Genomic DNA, 14,426 nt, shown 5'->3' with positions numbered 1-14,426 from the left:
AGAGAAAATCAAAAGGTTTGACCTAGTTAAAGCTAATTTTTTCAGTCTTGCTCCACTTGCAGTTCAATAATAATACTTATTGTTGCCAAAGAACGTGCCAAGTCAGAACTGGTTATGTTAGTTTTGCAAGTTTCTCAAAGAATGTGCCCTCTGTTTCTGTTTGGCCTGTGGAGATGTAATAATTGGTCCTTTTGGCACATTTGATTTTTATAGATCAAATTGTGATCCAAAACGCAATCTACAGGTCTAGAGGTGTTAAGGGTTTGGCTCCTGACTGAAAACATTTGAGGTGTTAACCCTATGAAAACGTGACCAAGCAGGAGAGGATAGTTATGTTAGTAGGGCAGTAGGAAGGAGAAATAAAAACTCTTTCACGCTATGGCTCCTTTACCAAATAACAAAATCCACATGTTTTTTTTCAGGATTAAACCAATGTGTTGTTTTTTTTTATTTGTGTTTGTGCATAGGCTGGCACAGTGAGGGACTCTATGGCCAAGTCGCTGTACAGCGCGCTGTTTGATTGGATTGTATTCAGAACCAACCATGCTCTGCTCAACAACAAGGACCTTGAGCAAAATTCAAAGGTAGGAATGAAAATACTCACAGACACAAAGACATCTTGTACATGTATGAAAGTTCTCACCACCACATCACGTGCGACTTTTTCATCATATTAACATACAGTACATTGTCTTTACGATACAAATAGTTTGAATCAAAGGCAAAGCTAAAACAAAACTAGAACAAAATTAAGAAAATATTTTCCTCTTTTCTCCCGCTTGAATCAAATGTTTTTGTTGGCATTTTGAAAATAGGCAGGTGCAGGGTTCCTTCATACTGAACTTACATAGAGCAGGGTCATTGTTGACTTTTAAATACACCAGTTGTTCAGTCTAAGATGAGCCTCAGTCTTTGTTACTTTGACAGAAAAACATTTACTATCTGCAACACACAAAAGTACAGTTACTCTGCATTTTTCATCCCTTTGTTCTGTTTTTTTTTTTTCCTGGTCTTTAATCATCATTTGTGTGTGTGTGTGTGTGTGTGTGTGTATATATCTGTTTTTATGTGTGTGTATTTGATTGGCAGCTGAGAAATTGTACCCAGTGGGTGTATCTAAAGAATTAGATAGCACATAATTCTGTGTGTGTGTGTGTGTGTTCACACGTGCGCATGTATTGGTCTGTGTGCCAGGAACATTTGGGCAGATGGCATCAAGTTCCCTCAGCTCATTTTACTCCCTGTGGTCCTCTGATGTCCCAGTACATTGTATTTTTGTGTGTGTGTGTGTTTGTATTACTTATTTTGTGGGGACTAAACAGCCACATTTGGGGGACTTGTGTCACTTTTATTCCTCATAATGTTAATCATCAAAGATGAGGGTTAAGCAAATCGTGTTTATGGTTGTGGTCAGGGTAAATCTAAAGCAAATGCATCACAAATCTATGTCCTCAGAATTGATGGAAGAACTATTTTGATGTGTGTGTGTGTGTGTGTGTGTGTGTGTGTGTGTGTGTGTGTGTGTGTGTGTGTGTGTGTGTGTGCCTCCCTTGGCATCAACATCAGATGTCTGCCTGTTTGTCAGGGGTTGATGAGGAGCCACACTGTGTGAAGGTCACTGTTTTTATGTTCAGATAACAGTTAATATATGCAACCTGTGTTCATGTGTGTTTTAGTGGGTAGACTGGTTAAATGAAGAAAGCCCATTTCATAATTAAATGCATTCTCCAAGAGAGTGCCTCGCTCAGAATGGTGCCTATGAATGATAAATGATGACATGACTCTTACTGAAACACAAGGAACAAGCAGAACGCCGAGGCTGTAAATAAAGGGATATAAAAAGAAATGCATTATTAAAACATAACTAAATAAGAATCATAAATTTCAATGCTGTGCGTCATTTTTCTTGCGTTTATCACACTGTCTATGATAGGTGATATAAAAACTGTAAAAACTATATGTGATATATCTTTTCCCATCAGATCCTGTCTATAGGAGTCCTGGACATCTTTGGGTTTGAGGACTATGAGAACAACAGCTTTGAACAGTTCTGCATTAACTTTGCCAACGAGCGGCTCCAACACTATTTCAACCAACATATCTTTAAACTGGAACAGGTAGAGTACTGGTTTTCCTTTTCTTTCCTCCAGACTTTTTCTTTTCTGCTCTTTTTTTCTCCTTCAATGCTTCCTTTCCTTTTCTCCTCTTCTCCTCTAGACAATGATTATTGTGCAGTTGCTGATAACATGTTGTTGCTTTTTGTGTGAACCTGTTACTATGACGACACACAAGCATTCACACACTATCTGCCTCGGTGCCTTGAAATGCAGTGATGTCAGTTCATGCATTTCTGTCACATTGCTTTGCTCTTACACTCTGCTCAGAAATGCTTTCATGTTTTTGATTGATCAGGCTGATGGAGAAAAGGACGGACCCGCCTAGTTTCCTTTTCAAAGGGAGGACTTTTGTAGTTAAGCTATATACGTCACTCACAGTGAATGTTTTTGTTGTTAGAGGGAAGCTCTGATTATACTGTGGTACAGTCAAGTTTACCAGCGTAAGAAAGGAGCTGCTTTACAATAAAATCCAGTCAGGTGCACTTCCAGCAGCACCAGTGATAAAATGATCAGCATCAATGTCGGCCTTCAGAATAGGCACAAGTGTAATGTAGGAAAAGAAAATGAAATTCAAACTTATGAGTGGGGAAAAAAAAGGTTGATTTGTTGTCAGCATGTTGTTCTGCTTGCCTCTGCCATCGTTTGAACTTTCTGAAAGCATCTGTTGCGTTAGCTTAACTGTGCTATTAGCAGAATAGCAACAAAACAATCATTAAATTAAAAACTCTGATTTTGTCATAAACCACCAGCTTTTAACCAGTTTAATTTTTACAAAGGTTCTTAGTGACGTAACCTTTTTTGTAATATTTCTAAGTGCTGAACCACCCCCGTTTTCTGTGACATTACAGAGCAAATAGCTGTAATTATGTAGCTGCATCTAATTAGCATGTACATCCATTAAAGTGAAAAGGCTAGAGAAAATTCGTGCTAGACTCTGTTACAATTTGAAGCCAAGCAGGGCAAATGTCCTTCGTCCATTTCCATCATTTTCTCCATATTCTTCATTTTTCTCTAATTTGACTTATTAATCTTGGGTGTTTATGCCTCGTAATGTCGTCTTTCTTCTTGTTTGGGCATTTAAATTTCATCACTCCTTATCACCACATCTCTACAGCACTTAGTAAAGACATCATCTTCATTATCTGAACTACCTTGTCTCTCACAAAAAAATGGCTTCTAATGTACCAGTAATCCATGACCAGCTATATACCACCTGCCAGGTTCCTTAATATTTTGTGATTATGTTTTATTCCAAATCATTTCCATACAGCACGTAATAAACCTAGGAAGGTATTTTGGGGGAGATGATGAATCCGAATCAGCTGGCCTGTGTTGCCATCACTGTCAGCTGTTGTCCTCATTTGCTGAATCCTGATAGGCTGTGGCAACTTAGCAAGCGGACCACGTTGCTGTAGGCTAAAGCCAGAGCAGTAAAAGAGCAGTGTTTTGGTAAACGAGTTCAACAACACTCATCCTCAATGAAGATCGTACACTGCCAGTCAGTCCGTGCTAATGGCTGTGATTGGTCTGACTGTTTGCCCTCAGGCTTTACACACATAAGCATCACGTTCTCACACGTTACTCGTCAAATATGGACGTTTGGGAAGGCTCCCTCTGCATCACATATTCACGCGTCAGGTACCCCTCTCCCATCATTAATTGGCGTACAGTGTGGTCTCATTGAATGTTATAGAACCTCCCAAACTCCTCCCTAAAGGAGGAGTGTTTATACTGACATATGCTGTTCTCCAGATGAGGACCTTTCCAATGATGCCAAAGTTTTTATTTTTCTCATTTCATTGACACAGACCTCCAGCGGCTTAGTTTCAGAGAGCACTTGCAAGACGTTGTACAAAAAAATAATTAAGCTTTTTGTTTTTTTCCTTTGATTTTTTTGGGGAAGCATATTCCAAAATGAGTCACCTTTAGGGTCATATTATATATTATTAGGGTTATATTATATACATAGGCTACCATTTCAATTACCATAGAGAAATTGCATGGGAAAAAAAAAGAAATGACAAAGTTTTATTGATGTGAAATTGGAATGTAAAAAGAATTTTTATAAGGCAATACTGTAAATAAACTGGGCATAAAACGTTTTCACTATTTGCACTGCTGGGGTTTTAATGCAATGCAAAGTCCAGTTTGATTTAAAGAGAGTAAAGCAGGATTTATTGACAGATGTGGTGTATAAAGACCCTTATGACCCCATATTGATCATGTTTTTATGTAGTTCAAGATTTGGTCTGCACACACACACATTTTTCAACTATCCTGTTGGTAAGTGTAATTTCAAGTTACCGTTGTGACAAAAAAGCCTGGCCAAAACTTTGAAGTACTTCATTGGATATCATTGCAAAAAAAAAAAAAAAAACTTCTAATACTGACCGACAGTAATTTGAAATGACAGAAAGCCCACAAGAAGACAGGAACATGCTATGCATGTAGCAGCGTCCATAGCAACCGCAAAGCTTTTGCAAGATCTGAGAGAATCTTTGTAAATTAAAAGAATATTTAGCTTTATTAGTCAGTAATCTCATTTGTTTAAAGAGCATTGGGAAAAGCCATCTTTTCCTTGTTGTTGTTTTGCTCATAGTTACAGTTTAAATGTCTCAATTTTAATTTGTTTTTCCCGAAAATGTACTGCTGAGGTTTTGAGGTCTGCCAGCTGGATTCCCGTCGGATGGGATCGGGAGTCTTCCCGTATCAGTGCTACTGATACGCGATATGTATGAAAGATAAAGTCCCACTGTCCTGCACAAATGGACTGATAACCAATGGTAATGTCGCTTCAACACCTGACAACGTTTAAATCTGGAGCCCATCCCAACGCCAAGAGTGCCTCATTGATTATTAACATCCTACTATACAGTACTTCTTATTACCAATATTAGTGGTAAATTGATAATAGGAGAATAAATTATCCTTCAGTCATGTAAATGAAACTATCCAAGAGTCATTGGTCAGGTTTCCTTTTTTAGGAGCAGCCTGACCAGAGTTAATTTATTGAAAATAAGATAAAGATATGACAAAAAACATTCATTTCTGTGCTAGAAATTGTAACTTTATTTTGTTGTTGTTGTGCAGACACCACAACAAAACTCCACCATTGACATAACATTGCCTTGATTTCTGTGGTCCTGGTGAGTAATTCTGAACAGTTGCTTGCCACAAACACGTAAATAAGAAAATTGATCCTATTTGCATTATTGGTTGTTTAGTGACAGCCGCCGCTCCTTCATGAATACCAGCTGAGGTTTGTTCCTGTGTTTTGTTCAATTAATAAGCGTCAAAGCGCTGCTGAGACACTCGCCCTCACTGGATGGTGAATGATATTGTTTCAGCAGAGTTCATGTTTATTATCCTTTAATCACAGGGGGCCTCTGAAACTTTGGCTATCAGCTGCCTGTGAGTTTATTTTACAGGACAACAGTTGAGGTGGAGCTGAGCCCTGGGGGGCCCCTCTGAGACGGGCTGTTACAACTCCCTAATCGAAGGTTGCCAGATCTCAACTGATTTGTGTTTGTTTGAATAAAGTTGAGCTGTTTGGTCTCTTCCATTTTGAGTTTGACGTCATCTGGACAGAAAGCTCTCCACGCCTTGTCTTTGGTATATTATTCCACCAGAAACTTCTGACCTTAGATAAGCAGACATTCACCTGTTGGAGATACAGAAACTTTCTTGACTTCCTTAAGATTAAAGATAATCGTTTAATTGATGTTATTTTGATTTCTTCTGGTAAATTTGGTTGTTTTTTGTCGAAAGTCCTGCACTTTGGACAGAATTGTCGTACGTACAAGGTTACATGTAATTATGACTGAGATGTTACTGCAATAGAACTAAATCTGAACCTCATGAATAAAACTGATCATATGCTGCAGTCTGCATCTTCAGCCCTTTGCAGCTCCTTTTTCGTCTCACTATCAGTTGTCGATGCTGAAGTCCTTGTTTTTGTATTTTTGAAGGTGCAATCATTAATAAACTTGCAACTCTCACATTAAGCTAATCAGAAATTTTCTTACCTTTCAGTGATCTTGGGTTGTGACTGAGTGAACTGAGCTGTGAGACCCATTTTAAAAAGATGTCTAAAGAGGATCTTTGTGTTTCTGTAGAAACAAGTATAAACGACTTTTCTGTCAGCTTACATGGTTGCCTCCAGTTTTAGAAAAGTGATTCAGATGGTCCATCAGGGGGATTTTCCTCCTCCAACCAATCAGTCGTCCTTATCAGCGGTGTGTGTTTACCTTGGAAACAGCAGTCAAGGCTAATAGCACCTGACCAACTGCAACTCTCAGCTGGATGGAAGAAGTGTGTGTGTGTGAAAACTCTGATCCAGTGTTTACACTCAACATGCCAGGTGGAGCTTGATTTCTTTTCTCTTGTAGAAAGATGGATCAAAGTGAGAAAACATACAACGGCCACCGCCTAAGGCAAACACAGTGTCATGTTTGACTTGTGAGATATCAAACCGACTCAGTGAAATAAAAAACATGTGGCCTTCTCCTCATGGAGAATTCTGCCGCTTGCTGCTGAATTCATGGTCCCAGTTCTTAATATCGAACACGTGCTAGGGGATTCTCTAGGTTTCATCCCTCCGTCCTTAACAGCACGAAAATAAGCTGTTAATGATATTAATAGTGGAGCTGATTAAGAAGTAGTTTAGAGAAGATGTTTTACTGTGTACCTTGGCAAAGCTCAGCTGCAGGGCATGTTTAGTGGCAACACGATTTTTTCTTTGGTTTATTTGTCTTTTTCTTGCAAAACTTTCTGCAGCTCGCTTTTCCTCTTTCCTGCTCAATAAAAACACTCGGCTGTCATAATAAGGAAAACAGACGCTGAGAGAGGGGGAAATATGAAGATGGCGAGATGGAGGATTGCACACCCCTCACCTCAACACCAGGGCATTAAGCCAAACACAATTCAGGTTGCTGGAGTGCTGCACTGTGTTACGCAGCAGAGAAAAGACCCATGCGGTTGACTAATGGATGGAGGGATGGCCACAAATCCTGACCAATCTCATTGACCACAACACAGCTTCCTGCTTTCTTCGGCGCAGTAGGAGGCTGTAGGGATTTTTATTGCTTGCAGATTGGCTTTAGTTCGGTATTTTGAGTCCATTTTAAAGGCCGTGTGCCTATTAGTCTTTCTCCAATTTGGACAGCCAGTGGCCATTTAATGGGTTAATATATTTTATTTATTTCAGCTTGTTAGGAGACAACTTTATGGATGGGTTGATCCCAAAAGTATGCATCAAAGTCGGTTGTATTAGAGTAGCAACAAAAGCTCTTATACTTCAGGTGAATCATTGATGTCTGGGTAAATTTAGTAGACTTTATGTATGTGCTCGTGTGTGCAGTTTCTCCTCCTCGTTTTGGTGCTCTGTTGGTGTGATCCAACGGAAGCTGGCATTTGTCACTATTTGACTTCATAAACAGGCAATGGGTGGCTTCAGGTAAGGCATATATCTACTTAAAGTGATTAAATTGCCCTGTAGTGGTCAAAATCAAAGCCCAGGGAAGTAATAAGACATGATGCAATCTTTTTACAAAGTAGCAGTAGCAAATTTGCAGACTTTTAATTCTAAATGGAGGCGTTTTGAAAAATGTCTTCGCTTAAAGTCTGTGGAGAGTAGTTACAAATGTCTGTTCTAAGTTATAAAAGTTATTAACCACCAAGCTAAACACAAATTATTTATATGGATGCTGACAATATCAGCGTGATGTGATGATGACAGCTGGGGTGGTAGAGAGTCCACATGGTTGTGATCAGGAACAATTTATCTGTTAAGGTCTGTTGTCTTTGGTTAAAGTTTGTTACGCAACCAAGTGTAAAACCATCACTGCATAGGCAGGTGATGGTGGTGATTCTCCCCCTATAAGCATAGCTGTGTACAAAACCAACCCACTGAGCTTAAGTATGTGCGTATCCCTCAAACATCCACAGTGCACCTCTTTACTTTTGCTCTTCAGAGCTGAGTATGAATCCAGTTCAGTGCTTACAAGCACATGAAGTTCTTACAAGCTTATTCTTTGAGTACAAGCCTAGCCCTCTAAGATCTGCTGAGCTGCTTTTCTGGTTGTGTCCCCTCTAAATTAATGAAATTCTTCTTCATCTCATCAGTACAAGGAGCACAAGTTATTCTGCAAGCTGTAGCAGCTAAATATTTGCTTTGCACAGTCTTAAAATGTTGTATTAGGTTAAATGGGGACTAATAGTTGATGTAAAACCTTCATAATGCATTGACAGGCATTTATAGACTCAATTAAGTACACTGAGATAAGCTTCTATTGACTTCTTTCAGTATCAGGTACCATGAAAATGAGTTTTGCCATCATTACACTGAGTAGAAGTCAAGATTTAAAATATAAGTTCTTTTGTTGGTCTGTTAGTTACTTAGTACTTTTGTTAGTTTGCTGTGGCTGAGAAACATTAAACCCACAAAGGTCCATTTCCAGCAGGGAAAAAAAAGTGTGTTTTCTGAGATGCTCTGACTTATACTATTATTGAAATACATATTTTTTCCAGGCTGTTTCCTCTGTTACCTTAAAGTCTGACATTTTCCATCTGATTTCTTTTATCTCAGGGAAATGATTAAATATAAACCCTCAGAGGAGCTGTTTTCAGGTTTTTATTAGCATTAACTTGTATTCAGTCTAAAATAAAGCTTCCTCTGGATGTCTATGTATGCAGTCTTGTAGAAATAATGAATAAAAATGTACTGCATCGATCCAGGATCGAATCCAGATATGAAACTCTCAGCGGAGCAGTAGATTCTAAGTTTTTGGATCTGGCAGTGCGTGGGACTAAATGATGAAAGTCCGGTCATTCTGCTGTTTAGCTGAACCGTAACGAAACCACCATCTCTGTCTGCTGAGCCGAACTGTTTACGTTAACATGCGTATGTGCTGCAGTAAAATGACTGAGGAGTGTGCCGATGTTTATCTCTTCATCAGTGTGTCTGCATCTAATTGTCTGTCTCTGACTCAACACGTGTACACAAACGTCCTCACAGACACAACAAAATTAGCCGCATGACCTGTATCCTCCATCTGTGCACTTTTTCTCGATGAAGTTTAAACGAACTTCTTTTTACAGCCCTGTTTTTGTTCCGTGTGATCGGGTGCAACCTCTGAGTGAAGACAAACACTCCACATGTTCCATGTGCTTTGTCGGTGATTCAACAGAAAAAGTAGACATGTCTCATGTTGAAAACAATGTGTGGAAACTGCTTTAAATTCTTGATGTCTGATAATTGATCATTTAACTTTTTATTTTCATTAATTCCCGTAACAGATGTTTAGAAATACATAGGGACTAGAATAGAAAGACACTGTAAAAGGATGCAAACATGCAAATGAAGAGAGAGATTGCACATTCCTTTGCAAGCTGGTTGTTTTGTGTCTGTATGAAGCACAGATTATTCTTGGTAATGAATTAAGCCTTCTAGAGAAATTCAACTTACCTTTTCACCTATATAATATCAAAGTCGAAAGCCTTGAACACTGAACATTGTGGGCACTGGCAGGGCTCTGTTTGCACAGAAAACAGTCTCTTGTTTTTCTCCCTATTGATCAAACCAAAGGAAAACTCCTCCTTTTCTCCTCGGCCTACTGCCTCTCTAGAGCTGACTCAGTATTTTGAAACATTTGCTCTTTCCCAGCAGTCTGATGGTAAGATGCGCCATGACCTGTGAGCTACTGGAGCTAGAACTGTTTACATGCCTTTCTCAAGTGTACCTTAACAGCAGCTTCTCTTGGAGAGAACGGAACACACGTACCCAACAACCCCATCACTACTCTTTTTTTTTCCACTTCCAATCCCCGCTGCAGAGGCACTCTTAACTAACAAATCTTACTGGTTTCTCCCTCTTAAGGCATTAAGGGGACATGGGTTAAATGCATCTCTTGTCATCGGACTCTGGGGGTATATAGGCCTCGCCAAATGTCAACACTCTTACTGGCAGTCAACAAGCAGCCAGGTGTTTTCATAGATGTGATTCAACTTTTGTTTTAGTGCAGTTAAACCATTGCTAGGATTTTTGGTCCAATACCTTGGAAAGTATGCACAACTGTTAAACTCTCTGACCCATCTGAGCCACATTTCTCTTTGCTTTCATACATAGGGGCCAATCCAATGGTATCAGCACTGGAAAACAGCTCCACCATTTCTTTGAACCTCAAATTCCTAAAGTTTCTGTTTTATTATTTGTTGCTTGTGATTCCATCCTTACAGGAGGAGTACAGGGCAGAGGGGATCACCTGGCACAACATTGAATACATCGACAACAGCAGCTGCCTCAACCTCATCAGCAAGAAACCCACAGCTCTGTTCCACCTGCTGGACGAGGAGTGCAAGTATGCCACCTGTTGATTTCCACTGATCCTGATGCATCTCTGCTTGTTTACAATGTACCTGTTAGGCCAAACAAACGCATGCTGGTATCTCAAAAATCAAATCAAACTGCAGTCATTTTTTGACTTTAGGATCTCTTTAAGATGAGCGGAGAGTTATATAAATATTATTTCGATTAGAAATGATGGTTTGCCTTGAAAGGGGAACGGGTTTGGTTTTGGTTTAATAGCTGAGTTGCTTTCAAACCAAAACTGTGGCTTATCAATTTATCAAAATGTAAACTGATGTATTTACTTTTGTTATTTCAAATCAGGTCCAAAGACACAGGAATTCTTCTTTTATTATTGTACACATTGCTTTGACAACAGTGTTGTTGTTTTTAAGGTGCAGTGTGTAACAACATCAAAAGTAAATGACAGAAATATTATATATATAAAATAAAAATTATTATATCACTAAGAACTGTTTCTATTGGTATCTAATCACTTTACTAAAATAAGAGTTGTGTTTTTATTCTCTTAGAATGAACCATTTATATCCTCATGCCATGGGTCCATATACCTGGCAGCTGCCATATTTATGCCACCATTTTTACTATGGTGTCACTGAATCAACAAACAATTCTGTGTGTGAAGCGAGCACTTTCTGAGCTTTAAAACTGCAGTACCAGCTTGGTTTGATAGGTGCTAGAGCACCGTTTGGGATAAGTAATACTATTAAAGGACCATAAAAGAAGACAGTACACACATATACACAGTGCTGAAGTAATAATAATAATAATAATAAATCTTTATTTGTAAAGCTCTTCTAAAAAACAAGGTTTACAAAGTGCTGAACAGCACACAGTGAAGTAAGGTAATAAAATCAACAAAGAAAAGACACATGCACGAGTACATTTCGAAACTAAATAAAGTAAATAAAAAGGTTATAAAAAGGCCAGTCGATAAAAGTGTGTTTTAAGAAGTGACTTAAAAGATGAAACTGATGGTGTCAGCCTTATCTCCTCAGGCAGGTCGTTCGAGAGTCAAGGAGCTCGGGCCGAAAAAGCTCGATCACCGCTGGTCTTGAGTTTCGACCCTGGCAAAGCTAAAAGGGACCTGCCTGAGGATCAAAGGCTGTGGGGAGGCTTGTAGGGTGTCAGTGACTCTGTAATGTAGCAGGGTGCCAGACCTAAACAAGCTTTAAAAGTAATCAGTAAAATCTTAAAATCAATTCTAAAACGTACAGGGAGCCAGTGCAGCAAGGCTAAAACAGGGTAATGTGTTGTCTTCTGCTAAAACCAGTGAGAAGCCTAGCTGCTGCATTTTGAACAAGTTGGAGGCAAGAGAGGGATTTGTTGTCAAGACCGGAGAGGAGGGAGTTGCAGTAGTCGAGTCTGGAGAAAATTAGAGCATTGATAACTTTTTCTAAATCGGGCCGGTAGAGGACAGGTTTGATTTTACTGATGGAGGTGAAGGTAACAGGATTGGGTGACTTTTTTGATGTGAAGATGAAAATTAAGATTGGAATCAAATATGACACCTAGGTTTCTGGCAGAGGGGGTGATGTTAGTGGAAAGAGGACCGAGACTGTCTTCAATATGGGCGGTGGAGTGAGGAGGGTTGATTAAGATAATGTCAGATTTTGAACTGTTTAGTTGTAGAAAGTTTTGTGCCATCCAACTGTTCACATCGTTGAAACACAGCAGCTAGGCTTCCATTGTCCCCTGGTCTCAGCGGGAGGTATATCTGTGTGTCGTCTGCACAACAGTGGAAGGACACGTCATGGCGGGTTATAACGTGTCCTAGGGGGAGCATATAAATGAAAACAAAATGGGACCTAGAATAGAACCTTGTGGTACACCAAAGGCAAGAGGAGCAGAGGAGGAAGAAAAATGACCTATGGTGACTGCAAAGGTTCTATCTAAAAGATAAGAATAAAACCAATCAAGTGCAGTGTCTGTGATGCCAACCCAGGTTTTAAGACGATCAATTAAAATAGCTCTCTCCTCTATCTGCGGCCAAAAGAAGGTCATTAGAGACTTTGAGGAGAGCTGTTTCAGTGCTGTGTAGTGCTTTAAAACCAGACTGAAAGTAGTTACCTGTAGTGTAGTCATCGCTCTACCTGAGGCCAGTGAATCCACTCACAGATAAAAACACGTTTGTCTGGAAGAATTTTGACCACTGATGTCCACTGTCCATTTACAACTGTGCTTGTCATTTTAAGTCATTTCTATGCTCAACTTTACCACTAGATGACAGTAATTCTTACACATTGTACCTTTACGTCTCTTAACAATTTGGACTTTTTTCTTTGGCACCAGGTTGTTCATTGAAGAAATAACCTTCTCATCACTCTGCATGATATTTATTTCATGCAACTGCTCATTAGCCTGATTCATGATGTTACTGAACTTAGAACACCAACATTGGATCACAATCCATCTTCTCTCTGCTTATTCTATAGTGAAATATTCTTCAGGCTGGCACTATACCTCAGCATCTTGTTCCTCTATAAACCAAATTCAACAGCCTTCCCTTTTGTCATGCGTGTACAACAGCCAGTATACACACAGCCATATTAGCCATCATCCTACCTACAACCTGGGATAGCTGCTTCATCTGGAACTAATAATATACAAATATGTGTTTCTGTGAGAAAAAGGGGTCACTTTTGGAGAAATTGGGTCAAAGCTGGATCTTGCCATTAAAAAAAGAGTGGGGGATAAAAGTCTGTTTAGGGGTTTTTATGGTTCCAGGGGAGGGAGCATCATGCTGAATGATTATAGAAAAAGAAGGAAAGGCGCTTAGAGATCTCATCATTCACAGTTATTAGAGCTGGCAAGGCTTCAGGGCCTCTTGAGAGATGGATTAGGTTACTAAAGAATAGGGGATGAGTGCGGGGTGCATTTCTACTGTAACAACATCGAGCTTCAGGACCCCTGCAGATATGCTTTAACCAGCAGTGTGTTGCAGAGGTGCAGGGAGGAGAGGTTTAGATGATATGAAACATCTCTAGGAATGTTGATGCAGCCAGCTGAGGTTAGTAGCAAATGGGGGAAATGTCCATATATCAAAGGTGAAACCACTAAAGAATGTGCAAGCAAAAGTAGTGTTGCTCTGGTTAGATTTAAACCACAATGATATGTTTGTGACAGAATATTTTCCCCGAGGGTTGGAGGAATACCATTTTATGTGTGTGGATTTAAGCAGGGCCCTACTGAAAACTGCAGGGCATCATCCTGCAAGTAGCAGCAAAAGTAGATGTAAAGTAAAACTGAGTAAACATTAAATGTAATAAATGCTCACATGTGCTACTGTATGTCACCTTCAATTTTAAATGGATGAGACGCCACCCAGACATTGCTGCAAAATCAATACCAAGTCTAAACCTGAGATATAAACATGAGGTCTCTTTTTTTCTAGTTTCCCTCAAGCTTCCAATCAGACCTTGCTGGACAAGTTCAAGCGTCAGCATGAAGGAAACAGTTACATCGAGTTCCCTGCTGTCATGGAGCCCGCCTTCATCATCAGACACTACGCGGGAAAAGTCAAGTATGGAGTCAAGGTGAGATGTCCATGTATGGAGTATATACTTCACTTAGAAGTCTTTTTTTTCGCCTGTATACTAACAGTTACTATAACCAGCATCTTTGATAGTTGTTTCACAATTTAGGAGCAACCACAGCAAAACCATGATCACCTTTTAGTTTTTTTTGCCTGGTTTGGGCACGTCTAGAAGAAACTGGTTGTTGTTTAAAAGCATGTAAGCTCTGGACTAAACAAGCCAGAGCCTGTCCATTAAGATATTCAAAAGCTGACAAGATTTTAAAATCAGTGGTAGGCCAGTGGAGGGGACTGCAGTAATATACTTTCTTTATGTTTTTTTCTCTGCTGTCAGGAGACCTAAAAGCCCATTTATGCTCCCTTTAAGTACGTAATTAGGTACATCTGTTTCACGCTTGGCTTTCTTACG

General features: G+C 39.5%; 1 protein-coding gene across 4 annotated transcripts in view; it reads left to right on the top strand.

Moving 5' to 3' along the window:
* The window catches only part of LOC121647682 (unconventional myosin-IXAa-like), a 133,858-nt gene that overhangs the window by 92,663 nt on the left and 26,769 nt on the right, over positions 1-14,426 (top strand). For all 4 annotated transcript variants that reach the window (XM_041997330.1, XM_041997327.1, XM_041997329.1 and 1 more), the window contains exons 10-13: positions 468-584; positions 1,983-2,117; positions 10,353-10,474; positions 13,877-14,018. In XM_041997330.1, coding sequence (XP_041853264.1) covers positions 468-584; positions 1,983-2,117; positions 10,353-10,474; positions 13,877-14,018 — 516 coding nt within the window. The remainder of the gene's footprint in view (positions 1-467; positions 585-1,982; positions 2,118-10,352; positions 10,475-13,876; positions 14,019-14,426) is intronic.

Source organism: Melanotaenia boesemani, chromosome 10 (assembly GCF_017639745.1).
Source record: "Melanotaenia boesemani isolate fMelBoe1 chromosome 10, fMelBoe1.pri, whole genome shotgun sequence".
Classification (NCBI taxonomy): Eukaryota; Metazoa; Chordata; class Actinopteri; order Atheriniformes; family Melanotaeniidae; genus Melanotaenia; species Melanotaenia boesemani.
The sequence above is the reverse complement of the archived record's forward strand: the minus strand, read 5'-3'. Positions and strand labels throughout refer to the sequence as shown.